The sequence below is a fragment of the Crocodylus siamensis genome, chromosome 6 (assembly GCF_052110815.1).
Source record: "Crocodylus siamensis isolate JL-2025a chromosome 6, ASM5211081v1, whole genome shotgun sequence".
Taxonomy (NCBI): domain Eukaryota; kingdom Metazoa; phylum Chordata; order Crocodylia; family Crocodylidae; genus Crocodylus; species Crocodylus siamensis.
In genome coordinates this window covers 94,639,214-94,657,807 of record NC_143400.1, presented here as the reverse complement: position 1 = coordinate 94,657,807, position 18,594 = coordinate 94,639,214, and the positions used below count along the sequence as shown (strand labels likewise).

The 18,594-nt window shown below is 58.5% G+C and overlaps 2 protein-coding genes across 6 annotated transcripts in view; one reads left to right on the top strand and one right to left on the bottom strand.

Annotated features, from left to right (window-relative positions):
* The first annotated feature begins 322 nt into the window (after positions 1–322).
* Positions 323–7,850, top strand: LOC149863240 (deoxyribodipyrimidine photo-lyase-like). Its single transcript, XM_090055952.1, has 10 exons — positions 323–441; positions 840–1,210; positions 1,519–1,664; positions 1,749–1,931; positions 2,463–2,621; positions 3,513–3,711; positions 3,993–4,145; positions 4,722–4,843; positions 5,242–5,401; positions 5,537–7,850. The coding sequence occupies exons 2-10, from the start codon at positions 946–948 to the stop codon at positions 5,674–5,676; spliced, it is 1,527 nt and encodes a 508-aa protein (XP_089912078.1). The 5' UTR covers positions 323–441; positions 840–945; the 3' UTR covers positions 5,677–7,850.
* A 1,925-nt stretch (positions 7,851–9,775) lies between these two features.
* RUBCN (rubicon autophagy regulator) overlaps positions 9,776–18,594 on the bottom strand; it is a 55,352-nt gene continuing 46,533 nt past the window's right edge. For all 5 annotated transcript variants that reach the window (XM_090050699.1, XM_090050701.1, XM_090050703.1 and 2 more), the window contains 4 exons: positions 16,544–16,605; positions 15,858–16,011; positions 14,292–14,385; positions 9,776–13,246 (listed from right to left, as the gene is read on the bottom strand). In XM_090050699.1, the coding sequence (XP_089906825.1) occupies positions 13,077–13,246; positions 14,292–14,385; positions 15,858–16,011; positions 16,544–16,605 (480 nt within the window). In that variant the 3' untranslated portion in view covers positions 9,776–13,076. The remainder of the gene's footprint in view (positions 13,247–14,291; positions 14,386–15,857; positions 16,012–16,543; positions 16,606–18,594) is intronic.

Genomic DNA, 18,594 nt, shown 5'->3' with positions numbered 1-18,594 from the left:
AGCTGGATACTGCCCCCCCCTCCAACAGCTGGATACAGCTCCCCCAACAGCTGCATACAGCCCCCCCTCCAACCGCTGGACACAGTCCCCCCAACATCTGCATACAGCACCCCCACTCCAACAGCTGGATACATCCTTCCCCAATCGCTGGATACAGCCCGCCCACAACAGCTGGATACACTCCCCCTCCAACAGCCAGACACAGCCCCCCCGCCAACACCTGCATACAGCCCCACCCAACAGCTGGATACTGCCCCCCAACCTCTGGATACAGCCCCCCCCAACAGCTGGATACAGTCCCAACAGCTGCATAGAGCTCCCCCGCCCGCGAAGCCCCGCCCCGGCCCGGCCCGGCCCTGCTCCCGCCGGCTCCGGAAGACACGTGTGTGCGCAGCCCCGAGCACCGCCCCGCCGGTCGGGCCCATCCCGGAGCCGCGCAGGGTAAGCCCCACGCCCGGCCTGGCTCTGAGCGGGGGTCCCCAGCGCACAGGAGCCCGGGGGGGCTCCCGCGCCCATGAGTGCCCCTGCAACTTTGCTGGGCGCCGGGGTGTTTTGAAGCCTGCCCAGGCCCGGGGGCCGCGTGCGTGGCCCCAGGGCGGGAGAGGCGGCCAGGCGTGCTAACAATGGCCATCCAGCTGCGAAAAAGCCGCCCGCCACAAAGGTGGAACGGCTCCGTAGCTGGTTTCTCTCGGGCACTGGTTTGCAGGGGTGGCAGGGCCCTGCTTCCTCTGCCCCCCGTGGCCCCATCCTCCCCCCCCCGCCCAGAGGCGGGTGAGGGCAGCCCCGCGACCCTGCTCCCTGGTTCTGGGGGTGCCTGACGATGGGGCTTCGTTTCTCAGCCCGCAGGTGCTGGCCGCCACTCTGTCCCTCGCAGCTGCCCGCAGGCACGGCTGGGCCTGGGCTCGGCTCCTGCCGCGGCGCCCGCCGGGGGGACCGGAGCGGACGATGTTCCCGAAGAAGCAGAAGCAGGCGGCGGGCGCAGACGCGGGGCCGTCGGGCAGCTGCAAGCGGGGCCGGCAGGACGCGCAGGCGGCGCCGGGAGCGGAGAGCCTGGCGGAGGCGGTGGAGCAGGCGCGGCGCAGAGCAGCCCCGTCCGTGCGCGAGTTCAAGTTCAACAAGAAGAGGGTGCGGCTGCTGTCCCAGGAGTCCTGCTTGCAGGACGGCGCCCTCGGCATCCTGTACTGGATGTCCCGGGACCAGCGCGTGCAAGGTGACGCGCCCGCGGGGACGGGGAAGGCACAGCCGTGGCCCCACTGCCTTGGAGGCAGACCCAGATCTTGCCTGCTGGGGGTCCGTGACTGGCTGGGCAGAGCAGGGCTGACGGGGGGTTTTGCTCTGCCGTTGCTGAGCCCAGCATATGCAGCCGCAGCGTTATTGCCCTTTTCCAGATGGGAAAACCGAGGCACAGGGCTGGTCATCCCCCCCCACCTCCTGCCACGCCAGGTCAAAACCCTGAGTCTGCTGGCAGGAGCTGGGGGATGGCGCGCGTTTAACTCGTCGCGGGCCGTCTCCCTCCAGATAACTGGGCCTTCCTGTACGCCCAGCGCCTGGCCCTGAAGCAGCAGCTCCCTCTGCACGTCTGCTTCTGCCTGGTGCCCAAGTTCCTGGAAGCCACCATCCGCCACTTCGGCTTCCTGCTCAAAGGCCTGCGGGAGGTGGCCGAGGTAGGGGTCCTGGGAGCCGGCTCGGAGCTGGGGAGGGATCGCCCACGCGGAGGGGCTGACACCGAGCGTATCCCCGTATTGCAGGAGTGCGGGGAGCTGGGCATCCCCTTCCACCTGCTCCAGGGCTACGCCAAGGACGTGCTGCCAGGCTTCGTGACGAGGCATGGCATCGGCGGGGTGGTCACCGACTTCTCCCCGCTCCGCGTCCCCTTGCAGTGGGTGGAAGATGTCAAGGAGAGGCTCCCGCAGGATGTGCCGCTGGTACAGGTGTGTCCTGGTCCCGGGGGACATGAGCTGCACCGGGGGGGTCTGAACAGGGGGAACCACCCTGGGCTGGCACGTGGGCTGCAGGCAGGGCTCCTTGGAGAGCTGTCAGGGGCTTTATGCGCTGCAGCGGGTCCGGGTCCATAACGAGGGCCAGGGCGGAAGGGAAATGCTGCTCTGCTCCTGGAAAAGCAGCTGCTGAGGGGAGCTGAGCCCAGGCAGGGACCCCGGCACCCGCTGCGGGGATGGAGCTAGCGCTCGCCATTGCGTGGAAGGGTTTGGAGCACCACGAAGCGGGTGCGAGGACGAGTGGGACGTGGGCAGTGCATTGTGAAGGGGCTTTTGTTGGCTGGGATGAAGTCCTGGTTCTTAGGAAGCAGGTGAGCTCCGGAGATGGTTGTGCGCCCCAAACCTCCGCCCGCCTGGATCCCACAGCTCCCTCCGTCCCCCCGACAGCCCGGTTACCCTTCCGGCTGCGCCCGTCTGTGTAGCGGGCGGCTGCCAGCTCCTTCCCCATCTCTGCCCCGCTCCCAGGTGGACGCTCACAACATCGTTCCCTGCTGGGTGGCCTCCAGCAAGCAGGAGTACGGTGCCAGGACCATCCGGCCGAAGATCCACGCCCAGCTCCCCGAGTTCCTCACCGAGTTCCCCCCCGTGGTCCAGCACCCGTTCCCCGCCGCGGCCCCCGCGCAGGTAGGAACCCCTCGGGGGGCGGATTGGGAGTCCCGGGAGGGAGACGTCGGGTGCAAAGTGGCATAGACTGGCTAAGCACCAGCACAGCCAGGGATGGCGTGCACCTGACCCCACCCAGCCCAGCATCCCTCGCTGCGCGGCCTGGAGATGCTGAGCTTCACCGAGCCCACCGGGGAGTGCAAACCTCCCTCTTTCCCCCGGGGAGGTGACAATGAAGCATGCAAGGGGTCGGTGGCTCAGGTCGCGTCCGGGTAGCAGCAGGGCTGGGAGCCGAGCCCAGGCCTCATGTCTCCCAGGCCGCTGGTATTGCAGGTATCGCCCTGGCTCTGTAACCCAAGGCAGACAGAAGAGCTACCGGGGGCAGACAGAGCAAGGCCCGGCTGGCTGGAGCCACCCCCACCAGCTGTCGCAGCCTGTCCCGAGACGTGCTGGAATTTATTTATTGTTTTAAAGAAAATCTTTCATGTCAAATCAGCCAAATCAATTCCAAATCTGTGAGTCATTCAAGAAGCATGTGTGGCCTTGCTACCAGCAAGCATCCTCCCTCCATGCCTGGGGCTTCAGATGCTTCCCAATCCATTGGCGGGCATCCTGCGCGCTTGGAGGGTGGGGGTTCGGATGCCCCCAAGTTTCGCTTGCCCTCAGCTGTAGGGCTGCCCGAGCAAGCTAGGGAGGAATCTCCCATTTCCATAAAGTCGGTGTGTAGCCATGATCTTCCCACTGGAAGTGAAAGTGGGAGGCTAACTGCATTACTTGGGTCACAGTGCTGCCCCCGCCACGTTCGTGGTTTTCCCCAGCCAGTGGGAAAACCACCTTGGTGGTCCTAATATTTCCCCTGCCAGCTAAGTATTGTAATCGCCTGCGGTTACCCCGCTGCCCTTGTCCCTGCAGCCCATAGACTGGGATGCCTGCTACGCCAGCCTGGAGGTGGACCGCACGGTGTCGGAGGTGAAGTGGGCAGCGCCGGGGACAGCGGCGGGTCTGGCGGTGCTGCAGGCGTTCGTCACCCGGCGACTGCCGGGGTACAGCGAGTACCGCAACAACCCCAACAAGGCCGCGCTCAGCAACCTCTCGCCCTGGTTCCACTTCGGTGAGAAGCCCCGGGGCGGTCGAGTTGAACCCGGGGGGTTTTAGAGCTGCGGGTGGGGCTGGGTCGGGCTGGGAGCCGTCTCCTCCCAGTCTGGGAGCTTCCCTGGGGGAGCAGCCGCCTGATCAGGTGGGTGAGTTGGGCTCAGCTCAGGACAGGCGCCATCCTGCACAAGAGGGGGGCACTGGAGGGCCTGGCATTGCTCCCATGCCCAGCCCAGGCCCCCCTCCCCTTTGACGCCAGGACCAGAGGCCCCATGCCCCGTGCCCTCCTCTCTGGTGCAGGCCAGGTGTCCGTGCAGCGTGCTGTCCTGGAGGTGCGGAAGTCCCGCGACCGCCACCGGGAGTCTGTCGACAGCTTCGTGGAGGAGGCCGTGATCCGGCGAGAGCTGGCGGACAACTTCTGCTTCTACAACAAAAGCTACGACCAGCTGGAAGGTACCGCGGGAGCCGGGCCGGATGGGGGCTGGGGCACAGGCCGAGCATCCCCCCACGCCACGGCCTGGAGGAGCAGGGGCAACGCTGGGTGCGCCCCGGGAAGGGAACGGGTCTGGAGCTGTGCTGAGCCTTGGGGGAGAGCGGTGTCTCCTGCAGGAGGGGCTGTCTGTCCTGGCCCCAGGAGCACAGGCACTTTCCTGGAGGTGGTGCTGGATGAGTCCGTGCTCTGCAAACACCTGGACCCTGGGCTTTGGAGAGCTCTGACTCGCTCCCAGCCGCGGGGTCCATGTAGCCGGGCTTCAGCTGCTCTCGCCCCGGGCTCTGCTTTCTCCTGCTGGAGGCTTATCGCTGCATTGCTCGGGGCACGTGGGTGCCCAGAGTCCAGGGACTGTGGCCTCCTCAGGGTAGGCCTGAGACATGCTGGCGGGGCTTGGGGCAAAGGGTAGCTTGCCCCTGCCTGCTGGTACAGCTCCAGGCCATGGAGCTGGCTGCCATTCCCACCCCGCCCCCACCTGGGCGAGTCCCGCTGTGCCACACGCTCCATATCTCACCTGGGCTTGGCCCTTGCCTTCGAAGGTGCACACGACTGGGCCAGAGACACGCTGAGGCTCCACGCCAGAGACAAGCGGGAGTATCTCTACGACCTGCAGCAGCTGGAGGAGGGGAAGACGCACGACCAGCTCTGGAACGCGGCCCAGGTACCGGCCTGCCCCAGCCGCCTGCGCCCCGCTCGCAGAGCTGCGCCAGCTCGTGCCCCCCTCCGCCCTTCCCGGTGTGTCTGCACCCAGCATGCTGAAGAGCCCATGTCCCAGTGGGCCCTGCAATGCAGAGCTGGGGATCACGGTATCGCCGAGCGTGGTCCGAGAGGGTCCGTGGTGCCCGTGGGCAGCCCGATTGGTGGGTTTGGCTCAAAGAGCCTGTCCTTTGGGTGCAGACGTGACACATCCCTCACCCCCCCAGCACCTGGATGCTCAGTCTGAGGATCCTGCGCACCTAGGATGGGGGCATCCCCCATGCCAGGCCAGGCCCCTCTTCTTCCAGCCTCCCTTGCCCCAGGGCTGGGGGGCTCACGGCATTTCCCGCCCTCTCTCGGCAGATCCAGATGGTCCGCGAGGGCAAGATGCACGGCTTCCTCCGCATGTACTGGGCCAAGAAGATCCTGGAGTGGACCCGGTCCCCGGAGGACGCCCTGCGCTTCGCCATCTACCTCAACGACCGCTTTGAGCTGGACGGCAGGGACCCCAACGGCTACGTTGGTGGGTGGCCTGCGCGGGGCCAGGCCCGAGGGTGGGAGGTGATGCACCCACATGGGAGCAGGGCTGGCGGGGGGGGTGTCTAGGGACCCGAGGCAGGGCTGGGCAACCTGATGGAAACCCCTGTCTGTGCGGCAGGATGCATGTGGTCCATCTGCGGCATCCACGACCAAGGCTGGGCCGAGCGGAACGTGTTCGGGAAGATCCGGTACATGAACTACGCCGGCTGCAAGAGGAAGTTTAACGTGGGCCAGTTCGAACACAAGTACCGGCCCTGAACGCTCGGTGGATAGCCGGTGAGGGGCCCTCGCTGGCCTCCCCGTACAAGTCCACTCCCTCGGAGGCAGGAGCTCTTGCTGCAAGCAGTCTGCATAGCTGTCCCCGGATAGCGGGGACTCTGCCTTTTCCAGACCAGCTGCTGCATGTATTAGCACACATTTGCTTGAGAGACTAGTCACGCTGCAGGACCAGGAGACGGCTTTTCCCCCAGCGCTGGGTTTTTAGTGCTGCTCTTTCTAGATGGATGGCATCCAAAAAGGAAGTGGCCAGAGGGGAAGGAAAGGGAGCAAGCACCCTGTCACGAACTCACCATTTTTTTGAGGCGTTCGTGGAATATCGCAGAGGTTTTCTTGGGCTGGCTTCACTGCTAGGTCGTGTGTCATCTCTATAGATGGGTAGCCTTAAACCATGTTTAGCCATCCCCTCCTTATGTCTATGATCTGTGGTATTTGGCTGGTACCGAAGTATTTTTATATTTCCTCTTTTGGGCAGGATTGGTTAACAGGGCAACAATTAGGGCTGCTGCCCTAGCCCCACGTCCGAGGAGTAAGCAACTAGGAAGCATACATTTAATAACTAGGCGGGCTATTACCCGTTATTATCACCCCAACAGGTGGTCGGGTGGATACATGACTCCAGACCTATGCTCGCAGGCCATGATAGCTTCTGCTTTAAAGAGAAGAGGCGTCAGCTGGGGAACAGTGCAGCCACAGACTTATCGGAGGGAATAAGTGAAGGACTTACGGCCCACAGAGAGAAATGATGATATTCGAGGATCTCCAATTGGCAGTCTTTACGTCTGAAAGGATGTAAGCATTCACCTGGTCGTAACTGGATCAGGGAAGACTTCAAAGCTGTTAAGCAGATGCACATCGAGGGGCAAGAAGTATGGAAGTGTGCATAGGATGGGAACCCCAGCAGTTTCATGGGTGATATATATGCTTGGCAGGATTTGATTTGTATCAGTCAATGTTGATAAACTTCGATTGCATCTCACAGACCCATGAAAAAATATTTCCATCACAAATAATCAAAATGTATAGAAAGGGGATGTAAGAAAAATGATGGCTGATGGAGTGTGTCACGACCAGGAGATCCTGGTTTTCTCCGACTTAAAAAAAATCCCCAATTTTTGGTTAACAAAAGTATTTTCCATTGTTAAAATGAAACACCAATATATACATATCTGTGTATTAATGGTGTTTCATTTAAGTCATAGGAAAATGTGGATTTGGGGTTACTTTTTTAACTGAAAATTGGGGTTGTTGTGTTGTTTTAATCAAAGAAAAGCAGGATCCCTGGTCACGACACAGTTCTATATAGCTGTGCTGACTGTAGTTTGGACTGCAACTCCCAGAAACCCCAAGGGACTGGGAACAAAGGAAAAGGAGGTGACAAAGGGGATGAGGGAGCTACAGGTCACTTTTTCTGCTTGGCTGGTGGCAGTCCTACAGTAGTTACATTGGTCGTTAATAGTCTGGCCCCTAATTTTGCACAATCCTGAAAATGTAAATCAATAAACATCAAAATAATATGCGTAAAAATTAACATTGATATTATCCATCACCATTATTTTAAAGAATAAAAATCCAATTCTGCCAAGCCGAGTGATAGGTGTAAATGGCCAAATAAGAAACCATACTTAAGTGTGGCCTGGCCATGAAAGCAAGTATTTGTCTAAACCAGTGGTTCTCAACCTTGTTAGGCTCCAGACCCCCTCAGAAAAGGCCAGTTCTTAGTCTTCACCTCTTTTTATGACTACAGGATAATTGTTGCATGGGACTCAGAGAGATCACAACAAGGCAGCATGGTTTTAACACCATGGATTCCTATTTGAAAGCTCTGGGTTTATCATGTGAATCATATTTGCACAGCTAACCGTGCCAACACTGCAAGGCACCCTTGAAAGGATCTCAGGGCACCCTGGTTAGGTATTACTGGTTTACTTTATAGTTTCTTGGGTGTAAGGTGCTGTAGTCCCGCATTGGCTTAGCTGGGCAGCACAGGCTGAGAACCTGGGGGGAAGATTTTGGCTTGGACAGAAGCTGCTTTTTTAGAGTTTAGGAATAAAGTAAAAGCGTTGGTCTGATATTTCCCTTGATTTATTCTTATATCTTAGTGGTTCCTGATGCCTTAAAGCGGTTTTGTAATAAACCTTTTTGCTATTCTGACTCATTTAGTGTCATTCCCTGGGATTCGGTAGATTTCATGGATGTCAGGGTCAGACGGGATCTCGGTAGATCATCGAGTCCGACCCCCTGCCCTGGGCAGGAAAGAGTGCTGGGATCAGATGACCCAGCCAGGTGCTTGTCCAGTCTGCTTTTAAGGACCACCAAGGTAGGGGAGAGCACCGCCTCCCTTGGAGCCCGTTCCAGATTCTGGCAACCTTCAGCATAAAGAAATGTTTCCTAACATCTAATCTAAATCTGCTCTCCACCAGTTTATGGCCATTGTTCCTAGTAACCCCAAGGGGCGCCCTGGTAAACAGAGTATCCCCTATTTCTTGCTGCCCCCCCCCCCGAATGTGTAAATGGTACAAGATCCCCTCTCAGCCTTCTTTTGCGGAGGCTGCAGAGATCCAGGTCCCTCAATTTGTCCTCATAGGATCTTACCCGCAGGCCCATAACCATGCGAGTGGCCCTCCTCTGAACCCTGTCGAGGTTGTCCACATCTCTCCCGAAGCGCGGCGCCCAGAACTGGACGCAGTCCTCCAGCCGCGGCCTGACCAGTGCCGCATGGAGGGGGAGGATCACCTCCTTGGACCTGCTCGAGATGCACCTGCTAATGCAGGAGGGAGTGTGGTTGGCTTTACTGATCGGTTTGTCACATTGACGACTCTTGTTCATTTTGGAGTCAGCTATGACTCCGAGATCCCTTTCCGCTGCTGAGAAAGTCACCTCTAGGTGTAGTTGGCAATTCTTTCTCCCTTGATGCAGCACTTCACACTTATCCTTGCTTAACTGCATCCTGTTCTGTTCTGCCCACATTCCCAACCTGTCCAAATCCACCTGAATCTGTTCCTTGCCCTCCAGTGTGTTTACTTTGCCCCATAATTTGGTGTCATCCACAAATTTGGACAGTGCTTCCCACGCCCTCCTGTAGTAATCTTTGCCACCGGTCTCACATGTAGGTGTTTGTGGAGCAGTGAATGGGGTTGCTGAGAGTGGAAGTGGGTGGCAGGTGGGGCTGAGGCTAAGGCCAGCAGCATAAGAAACGCTCCCATAAGGGACAGGTGGGCAGTGATGTTGGGGTGCAGCTCCAGGCAGCTAGTAGTAAAGCTGGCCGCGTGGCACAGGCCACAACAGTACGGCACACGTGGTGGATGGTTTGGGCCCTGTGGTTGCAGATCCCACCTTGGATGATCCCCGCCCTCCTCCTTTGAGTGTGCTCCATCTCACTCGGAGGGTCTTCTCCACTTCCAGCAACACGTATTTGTGGCCTGTTTGCACGTGCTTCTGCACTAACATCGTCCTTCAAAGGACACCAAAGAGCCATTTCGGCTTAAACACCACCTGGGTTCAATACACACTGATGGAGAGCAGGGTCATCCTCTCCCTGGCCATCAGCCCTGTTCTCCAGGGCTCTGTTCTGTCCAGCAGCAGCTGCCAACTCGGGCCATTTGCTCCCATTACATCCATGCCCTAAGGCAGGGCTGGGACATGTTGGCTGAATTAGCACTGATGCCACAGCTGCAGGAATGGCCAAGCCAAAGATGCCCCTGTAAGCACTAAGCAGTTTCTGCTTTGCTATATAGCACCAGAAGGGATGGGAGGGGGCTGTCATGCTTAAGCCTATTCCCCAAATTGGCAACACCTTTCCCTGTTGCTTGGGGCTTGCTCTGGGACTCATCCAGCCATACAGCTAACAAGCCCAGTCCCGCTCAACTAAAACTATTGCGTAGGGTTTGCTTTGGTTTCTCCACCCAGCTACCACCAGGTTGCTGATGCCACAGAGACACGTGCCCGTGGCTGTGGAGGACCTCAGCTCTGCAATTCCCCATTTCTTGGAAGTAAAATTAAAACACTTGGCTGCTTTCTCCCGGCCTAACTGTTCACACCAACACTGCACCAGGCAAAGTAGGCCAGCCAGCCGTGTTTTTCATTAACTTAGTTTATTAGGGATGGCGTGGTCAAAGGTAGGTCGTGTGGTACCATAGTGGGCAGCAAGCCAATTCTACCCAGAGTACAGCACAGCACCACCCTTCTCCCTACGCGCATGAATCCAATGCACCAACTCGCAACGGGCGGTATTACATGTAGGGGTAAGTACTGTCCTACCTTGGCAAACAGGTCAGTAACAGCTTCATTAGTGTTGTGCATAATTGTAAGACCCTCCACTGTGTCCAGAAAAACCCCTCTTCCAGAAATCCCTATCATCAAGGGAGGGGAAGGGGGAAATACCCCAGATCCATTCACTGTCGGACCGTAATCAGTGCTTCTAGAAACGGCCGTTGAGAGGCTTGGACACCCCAAAGGATTAAAGTGCTTCGAACAAGTTTTGGAGGGACGTCGTCTGAGCTGGCACAGCTCATCCGTGGGCTCGGCCCTAACCGAGCTGGCCAGTAGTGCAAGGTTCGGCCCAGGCGTGGCTGCTGCCGGAGAAGCTGTCAGTGTCTGCGGGAGGGCGAGTCGCCGCGTGGCAGTCTGCGGGACAGCGTCAGCATCCAGAGCTTGTGGGTGGCCAGACCCGGGTGGCTGTCAGCAGCTCCGCTTAGAGGATGAGCGCAGAGGCAACTCCTGGGCACCGGTGGACAATGGAGCTGGGGGCTTAACTGCTGCTGGCTGCTGCGAGGCCCCCAGGGCTGGATGTTCAGAGCCGAGCACGAGAGCAGCCTGTGCAGAAGTCAGTTCCCGGCCAAGTGCATGCGAGGGGGCAGTTTTAGGCTGCGCTGAGGACCCCGGACGGTAGCATCGCAGCTGTTTGGTTGGCAAGGGGGCACTGGTGCTACTCTAAGGCCTTCCCTCTTGTGTTTTAACTCTCACTTGGGCCCCTCTCTCCACCCTGTGGACCTGTGCAGGAAACACCCTGCTGTCATTGCGTGCCCATGTGGATGCATCGGGGCACCCAGGGCCCTGCATGACCCCCTGCTGTGTCCAGCCCAAGCGCAGCATCGGCCCAGCTCATCTCCCCTCCCTGCAAGAGCATCCCCCGCCTGCCAGGCTGCAGCTGGACAGGGCACTGGAGCTCTAGGTCAATCACTCCAGGGGGACAATGCTGCCAGATTCTGGGAGCAAAGCAACCTAACCATGGCCATGGGGCTGGGTTGGGGGGTTCCCTTCTCAATTTCCTCTCTTTCAAGCCAAAGCAGCCATGCAGCCGGCCTTCCCCTGCCCCAAGAGAATGCACCAGCCTCTGTCCTTCACAGCTACTTTCAGCCTGCCTTCCCACCCAGGGATGTGTCACTGCTGCCCATGGAGCTGAGCCTGCAGGACAGGGACCTCAGCCCAGAGCACCAGCTGCACAGCCAGGGCACAGTCCCACAGATCTCGCCCTGCCCCAACACTTCCAGACGACACACCAACCCCCACCTCTGTCACATGCACAATCACCCTGCTCAACGCCCAAGGCCCAAGCTCCCTGCTGCCGTGCAAATACCCCCATGAGACGCATGCAGCCACGAGCTGTCTCTCCAGGCCTGCACAGAGCAGAGCTGTTGTAGGGAGGAGCAAACAAGCGGCAGTAGGAACCCATTTCATCTCCCCCCATCCCAGCTCCAGACCTCCAGTGCCCGGGGCTTTCCAGCTGGTCAAGGCTGGTTCTGGACATACACCCAGCACAGGCAGCGACAAAAATAGGGACATCTATACCTGGAGCCTGTGGCTCACGGACTGGCGGTAGTAAGCCCCGTACAGGTCTGTGCTGGACAGGACAGCTACGCTAACCCCAGGAGATGCACCTCTGTGCTGGGCAGTGAGATTCAATGGGAACAGATCATTAAAAGATGCCCTGTTCCTAATGAACTGTGGTAAAAAATAATCATAAACTTAAATCTAAGATCAGGACAATTAAAATGACCCAGCGCATGAGACTGAGAGAAGAGGATGGGACAGCAGCACTGCAGCTGAAGATGCAGGCTCCGGAGGGTGGTAGGTAGCTGGTCCTGTCCACTGTCCCTGGAGAGATGCTGCCAACAGCCCCGTGTGCCCATGAGGGCAGCCAGGGTGGAGGCCTGGACCTGGGTTCAGATCTCAGTGATGGGGTCAGGGACCAGCTGGGGTGCACCTCCACTGCCTGGCACTGTGGCCATCCTGCCAGACTGCCCCAGCGCATCACCCAGCAAGAAGCAATGCCCTTATGGCTGTGGTAGGGAGAGGAGGGGGTGGACACAATTCACCCCCACACTGTCCTGACACCATCTCCACATGCCATACAACGTTGGGCTGCTTCCACATAGGGCTGGCCCCACAGCAGGCATAGTTCCTCCTGCCCGGACTTCCTGGAGAGGGCCGAGCTGGGGGAGAGCAGGAAGCTGGCACTTGGGGTTTGTGTACTGGCTGACCCCGATCCCTGGGTGAGAGCCCAGATGCGGACCCAGAAGGCTTCTTGTCTGGAGGGACACAGCAGCTCAGCCCACCGTCACAAACTTCCCCGTATTCCCTCCCCTGGGTCCATGCAGCTCCTCACCCCCAGAGCAGCCTGCCAACACCCTGGGCAGCGAGGGGAATCTCCGAAGCAGCAGATGGGCCCTGCCCCCTGCCATCCTTTGGGAGCCCAGCCCCTCTCGTCCCGCTATAGCCCAGGCACGTTGTGAGGAGCCGAACAGCTCTGGAGGAGCCAGCTAATCCTGACACGGAGCCTGCAGCTGGCTCAGACCTGCCCCGGGATAACCAGCAGGGAAAGAGATCGCTGCTAGGAAGGCCCCATGCCACGGACGGGTCCTTAGCAGGGGAGAGTCTCAAAAGTCAAAAGCAGTGGCTGCAGACTGGCTGAGGCACTGTTCACAGCATCCCAGCAGTAAGGAAGGTTCTTGTGAAGAAAACCCACAGCAGCAAAGGGGAGGGGAGGGCAGAAGAGAGGCCTCAGTAAAGCCCTGAGGCGCAGCCAGTCCAGCAGCATGTGGAGTCGAGACAGGCCCCTGCCCCTGGGTAGAAACTGCTGCCTGAGGGTTAACACGGAGGGAGTGTGGGGTTGTCGCTCCCTCACTGAGGCCCAGGTTGCATGTGGGGCAAGGCTGGGACTTGCCCGCACCTGGAACAACCCCCCCATCCATCTACTGGACCACAACCCATGGAGAAAAGCAACACTGCCCGTGAGGCAGAGTGGGTCCCGCCAGCACTGGGGGCTGGTGCTCGAGGTGCCCGTGTCTCAGCCCCACAGGGCAGTGCAGTGAGTCAGTTCCAATCTGTCAGTCGGTCCCTGCAGCTGGAGGCCCTGTGCGCCTGCCGGCTCTGCTCCCTCCTCACGTAGCGGCTGCTGCCTCCTGCGGCTCCAGCTCCGGCTCCTCCTCGCAGTCCGAGGTGCACGACTCCAAGCTCTGCTTGGCCAGCAGCTCCCTCCGGGCCTGGAGCCGCTCGCACTTGGGGCAGGGCCCCACCTTGAAGCAGGATTTGTGGTAGCAGGCCTTGCACTCTGCAGGGGAGATGGGCAAAGACAAGCTGTGAGCCACGGGCTGGGGCAGGGAAGCCAGGCTACACAGACTGCACCTACCTTCCTCCCCCACTGTCACCACCATCCCAGGTCTCCTGCTGTATGGCCTCCCCACCCCAGTGCAAAGGGCAATCCTAGCCCTACACTCCACACCCTAGTGAGGCAGCTTCAGGGCTTCTCTACACAGCTGCTGCGTAATTCTCCCCGTGCCCTGATGTGAGCATGCAAAACACACTGCCAGCACTGCGGCTGGGGGTACATCCACCCAGGACAAGGGACCAGGCAGGCATGCTGTGCTTTGGTGACATCCCAGGTCCTACACTACTAAGGCAGCAGTGGGAGTATCACCGTTACAAACACAAGCACCCTAAGACCGCTGCGCTGACCGGTGGCCCAGACTGGTCTGGACAGCCTAAGAGACTGGTGCTGAGATACAAGAAGACACCGTGTGGTCATCAGCACAGACCGACATGGACCAAGTTCCCACTTACCGCCCTCGCTGGCTTTAGTAAGATGTTTTCAGGCTGGCTGCACAGCACAGAGCCACCCTGGTCCCTAAGCTCCCTGGCTGCCAACTATAGCAGCAAGGCACACCTGCCCCTCAGCCACAGCAGCAGCAAATCCACACCCTGCAGTTGGTGCCCTGCTGGACTTTACGTGAGCATGTGAGGGCAGCTGTCCCACAGTGCCTCTGCAGTGGGTGGCATACACAGGGGTCTGGCTCTCTGGGATGCTCACTGCAGAGCTGGCAGAGGTCTGTAGGTGCCACTGGAGGGTTCTGGCCAAAATGAAAGGCCACGTGCCAACCAGTTACAGACAGCAGTGGAGTAGACCAGTGCGAGAGACTGCAGCTCCAGAGCACCTGCCATCTTGGTGACAGGACACTTCTTAAACCTGCTGCAGACAGAGGGCAGCTGTGGTTCAAGGCAGCTTCAGCCCCAGCTGGGTGCACTCCTGGTAAGTCCCTGAAGGTGCAAGCAGTCCCGCCCCAGTGTTCAGGTCCTCAGGGTCCTGGCTGGCCTCTCACCTTCGCACGTCCTGCACTTGTTTAGCTCAAAGGGGAAGATGATGTCGTCCTCGTTCTGGCAGAACTCACAGATGAAGCCTTTGGCTTGACACAGCTGCAAGGACAAGAGGGCACAGTGGTTAGGGAAGCAGACAAACACACCAGGGTTTCCTGGCCACAATGAAGGCAGAGGGAGCAGCTTCCTGGAACCAGGAGACTGGTTTCACTGTGGGGATGATACCAGCCCCTGGGACAACCTCTGTGCCTGCTCATCCCCATGCTAAGAGCTGGCCCTCCTCGCTGGCTGTGACATGGTGTCGTCACTCATGCAGGACAGGAGACACTACTACTCGAGAAGCTGTACAACAAGGCAGTGGAAATGGGCAGCCCATTACAACACAGCAGCGGCTGGGCGGAGGCACACAGGAGCTGGGCATTCACTAGCTCTTCTGGAGTGGGGACATGACATTTCTACTGTAGGCACATATCATGGCACCTCCTGCCAGCAGCCAGCCAGGGAGAGCCAGCTGTGCATCTGCTCCTTAGAGCCAGATCTAGGGTAAGCTACTCCATGGCCATCAGGCCACATCCACACCAGCCAGCTCCTCGCGGCAGGGACTGCATCTTGCCCAGCACATGCGTTGCCCCTAGTGTTCTGCAAATGCTAAGCTGTCATTCCCAACAGCTATAGCATAAATGCACCCACCCTAGGCTACACACTCCTTGCTGCTAAACTCAGAGTCACCTAGTTACATCTGTTCTCTTTCGACTTCCTGGAAAGACTCTGTGCTTCATCAAGAGAGCAGCCTGCCTGCAAAGAGCTTTGGGTGGGAAAAGTAACTTCCGCGGTTCCCCCCTGTGCGTGATAATGGTCTCCAGATCCCATTCCTCTCCCTGTTAGAACAGGCCATGCTCCTGGCAGCTGAAACCCAAGATCTATTGGGATGAAAACGCCAGAATCACAGAAAATTCAGGTCCTGGCTAGTCAGCCATTACAGCATGGAGGACCTGGCTAGAATGCTCTCAAAGACTCAGTTCAAACCCTGCTCCATCTTGAGCGTACCCATGATCTCAGATTGCCCTGTGATCCTAAGCTGTGCTCCAGGTGAAGTCACCAGGGGGGAAACATGGCCCCACAGCATGCTGAGGGGCTGTCTGCACTAAGAGATGCAGCAGGGTTTGGCCATGTTAGGGTATGGTGCTGTAGCCAGCTCCCTTCTGCGTTCTTGTGTGGTGCAGCCTGGCCTGGAGAGGAGATGTAGGTGAATGTCGCGCCTTGATGTCTGCTGGGATCCATCTCCCAGGCCTTCCCTCCCGCTCTCCCGGCTTCTTTCCTCTCCACATCCAAATCAGGTTTCATGTCACTGTTCTAAATCAAACAGGAAGAGTTGAGAGAGGGTCTATGGGCTGCACTGTGATGGTGGAGACTAATGGGGGAAACGCCCTGAACATTTCCCATGCACCTGGGTGGAAAAGGCAGGATTCAAACCCCGAGGCTTCTCCCCATAAGGGCTAGAAAGTTCCTTCCTGCTTCTGGTCCATCTCAGAGCTGCCACCCCACACATGCCGGTGCAGAGAGCAACCTACCATGCACCTCTCAACATGCAGAGCCCCAGCCTTCACGAGCTCTGTCAGGCGGGGAACAAGCTCCCCCTTCTTGGTGGCGCTCAGGTCATTGAGGGAGTAGAGGTGGAGGTCTTCAGTCAGGTGGCCAGGCACCGTGTCAAAAGAGTCCAGGAGCCTGCAGGGGCGAGAGACCAGAACTCAGAGCACAGCAGCAGGAGACCTCCCCCTCCACCACTGGGGCCCCACTGCCTCTCTGGCTCCCCTGCCTCTAGGCCATGCTAAGAAGACCTGTCAATAGTGCCTGCTTCACCCCTCTCCAGACTATCAGATGAGCACCATCCAGTGCCTCACAGCTCCAGATCATGGCATCTGGGCTGCTCCACCCCTTACCAGGGCTAAGACAGAAGCTATGGAAACTGGAGCAGCTGCCCAGGGAGGCTGGAGCCAGCTGCTTTGGGGACACAAAGGGAAGTCCACAAAAGGCAGCAGCAAAGCAACTGTCCTCTTGCCCCGCAGGGCCTGAGCACAGGGATGAGGGCCCTCAGCAATGGAGCCCTGGAAAGGGGGCTGGGCTGAGGTGCCCCTTGCATATGATGACAGTCGCCAAAAGGCCCTCCCCCATGCCACACAGGCACCCGAGGACCCACACAGCCATGTAATGGGTAGGCACAGGCCAAGCTGGATGCGGGGTATTCACTGGTACTCACTCTTTTGCCAGGCGGCAGGTCTTGAACATGTTCTTCATATGGAACAGCTGGACCCTCAGGAGCTGGAGGACATGGGGAACAAGGCTGCTGTGAGACAAGCAGCCCCGAGCCAGCACAGACCCTTCTCTTTCAGGTCACGCTCTCCCGACCTCCTCCCCACTGTCTAACTGGCTTGGGTGTCCTTGGCACTGAGCAGCTACATCAGTGAGTAAAGCAATAGGAGCAGCCAGCTTCATGCTTTTGGGCACAAACCGAGACCCCTGCTGAGGTCAGGAAAAACACCCTGCCCACCGCATGAGAGGCTTGAGCCCATCTCCCGCCTCCCACAGCCAGGATGCCACAACTGAGCACTGGGCCCCAGGTGGTACATAACAGCAGCTTGGCACTTTCCTCCTTGTTTCAGTGTCAGAAGCAGCCACTTCCCCACAAAGCCCCTTCAGGAGTTAATCTTCAGTTCCATGTAAGGAGGGACAAACCCAAGTTTCATCAGTGGAAAGGCAGCTGGGTGTCAGACCCAGTCGCCCACAACAGGGGTGTCATAGGGGTGTGGTCTGCACAGCAGGGTGCCACCTCTGCCGCTCGCTGTGGGAAGTCACGTATGGACTCGTTAATTAGCATGGGGGTAGAAGGGGGGCACTCTGAGGTGCTCTGGGTTAGAGTAAAAGGCAGTCCAGGGGAGAGAGACTTAACGGTGGGAGTCTACTACAGACCTCCCAACCAGGGAGAAGAGCTCGACCTGGAATTCTTAGGTCAGCTTACAGAGGCAGTGAGGGCTAAGGATGTGGTCATCATGGGGGACCTAAACTTCCCAGACATCTGCTGGGAGGAGCAGTCAGCCAAGTCTGATCGCTCACGTCGGTTCTTAGCCAGACTGCAGGACCTCCATCTAACCCAGGAGGTGCACAGTCCCACCAGGGGAGACGCCTTGTTGGACCTAGTGCTGGCCACGGGTGAGGACCTGGTGAGGGGGCTGCGGGTGATGGGCCACCTGGGAGACAGTGATCATCGCTTGCTGGAATTCACCATCCAGCGTAAGGTGGCAAAGGGCTGCAGCAAGGCAACAGCCCTAGACTTTAGGAGGGCTGACTTCAACAAGCTAAGGAGGATAGTTGGGGAAGCGCTGAGGACCCAGAGGGGAAGGGAATCAGATGTCGAAGGGGAGTGGTTGCTCCTTAAGGAGACGATCCTCCATGCCCAAAGGGAGGTAATCCCAACAAGGGTCAAAGGGAGCAGGAGGGCACATAAACCCCCATGGCTCACTAAGAGCATCCGGGAATGTCTCCTTGCTAAAAGGGAGGCATATACCCAATGGAGAGATGGGGTCATCGCCAAGAAGGACTATGTTATAGTCGCCCGAGGATGTAGGGGGGCAGTCAGGAGGGCCAAGGCAGAGTTGGAGATAGGACTAGCTTCCCGGATTAAGGACAATAAGAAGTCCTTCTTCAAATACATAGGGGGTAAAAAGAGGGTCCCGGGTAATGTGGGGCCCCTGCAGGACACGATGGGCAACTTAGTCATCACGCCAGATGACAAAGCTAACATATTTAACGATTTCTTTGCCTCTGTCTTCCTAAGTAGGGACCAGTTCAGCCACCTCCCTGCTGGGCCCCCCTCGGGCCCCGAGAGAGACACGCCTGGGCCAAGGGTTAGCGAGGAGTTAGTTAGGGTACTTCTGGAGAAGCTGGACGTGTTCAAGTCCGCTGGTCCGGACGATCTTCACCCTAGGGTTCTACAGGAACTGGCTGAGGTCATTGCGGGACCCCTGGCACGGCTCTATGAGCACTCGTGGTGCTCTGGCGAGGTGCCGGAGGACTGGAAGAGGGCCAATGTGGTCCCTATCTTCAAAAAGGGAAAAAAAGAGGACCCGGGAAATTACAGGCCAGTTAGTCTGACCTCAATCCCGGGGAAGCTCTTTGAAAAAATTATCCTGGCACACGTCCAGGAGGGCCTTGCGGGGGAATGCATGCTCAGGGGCAACCAACATGGGTTTATCAGTGGCAGGTCTTGTCAGACCAACCTGGTGGCCTTTTACGATCAGGTCACCAAATCAT

Excerpts from the sequence above, each read along its gene's own strand:
- LOC149863240 (XM_090055952.1), top strand. The coding sequence starts at position 946 with ATGTTCCCGAAGAAGCAGAAGCAGGCGGCGGGCGCAGACGCGGGGCCG. Across the intron at positions 1,211-1,518 it reads CCGGGACCAGCGCGTGCAAG|ATAACTGGGCCTTCCTGTAC; the intron begins GTGACGCGCCCG and ends GTCTCCCTCCAG. Across the intron at positions 1,665-1,748 it reads GCCTGCGGGAGGTGGCCGAG|GAGTGCGGGGAGCTGGGCAT; the intron begins GTAGGGGTCCTG and ends CCCGTATTGCAG.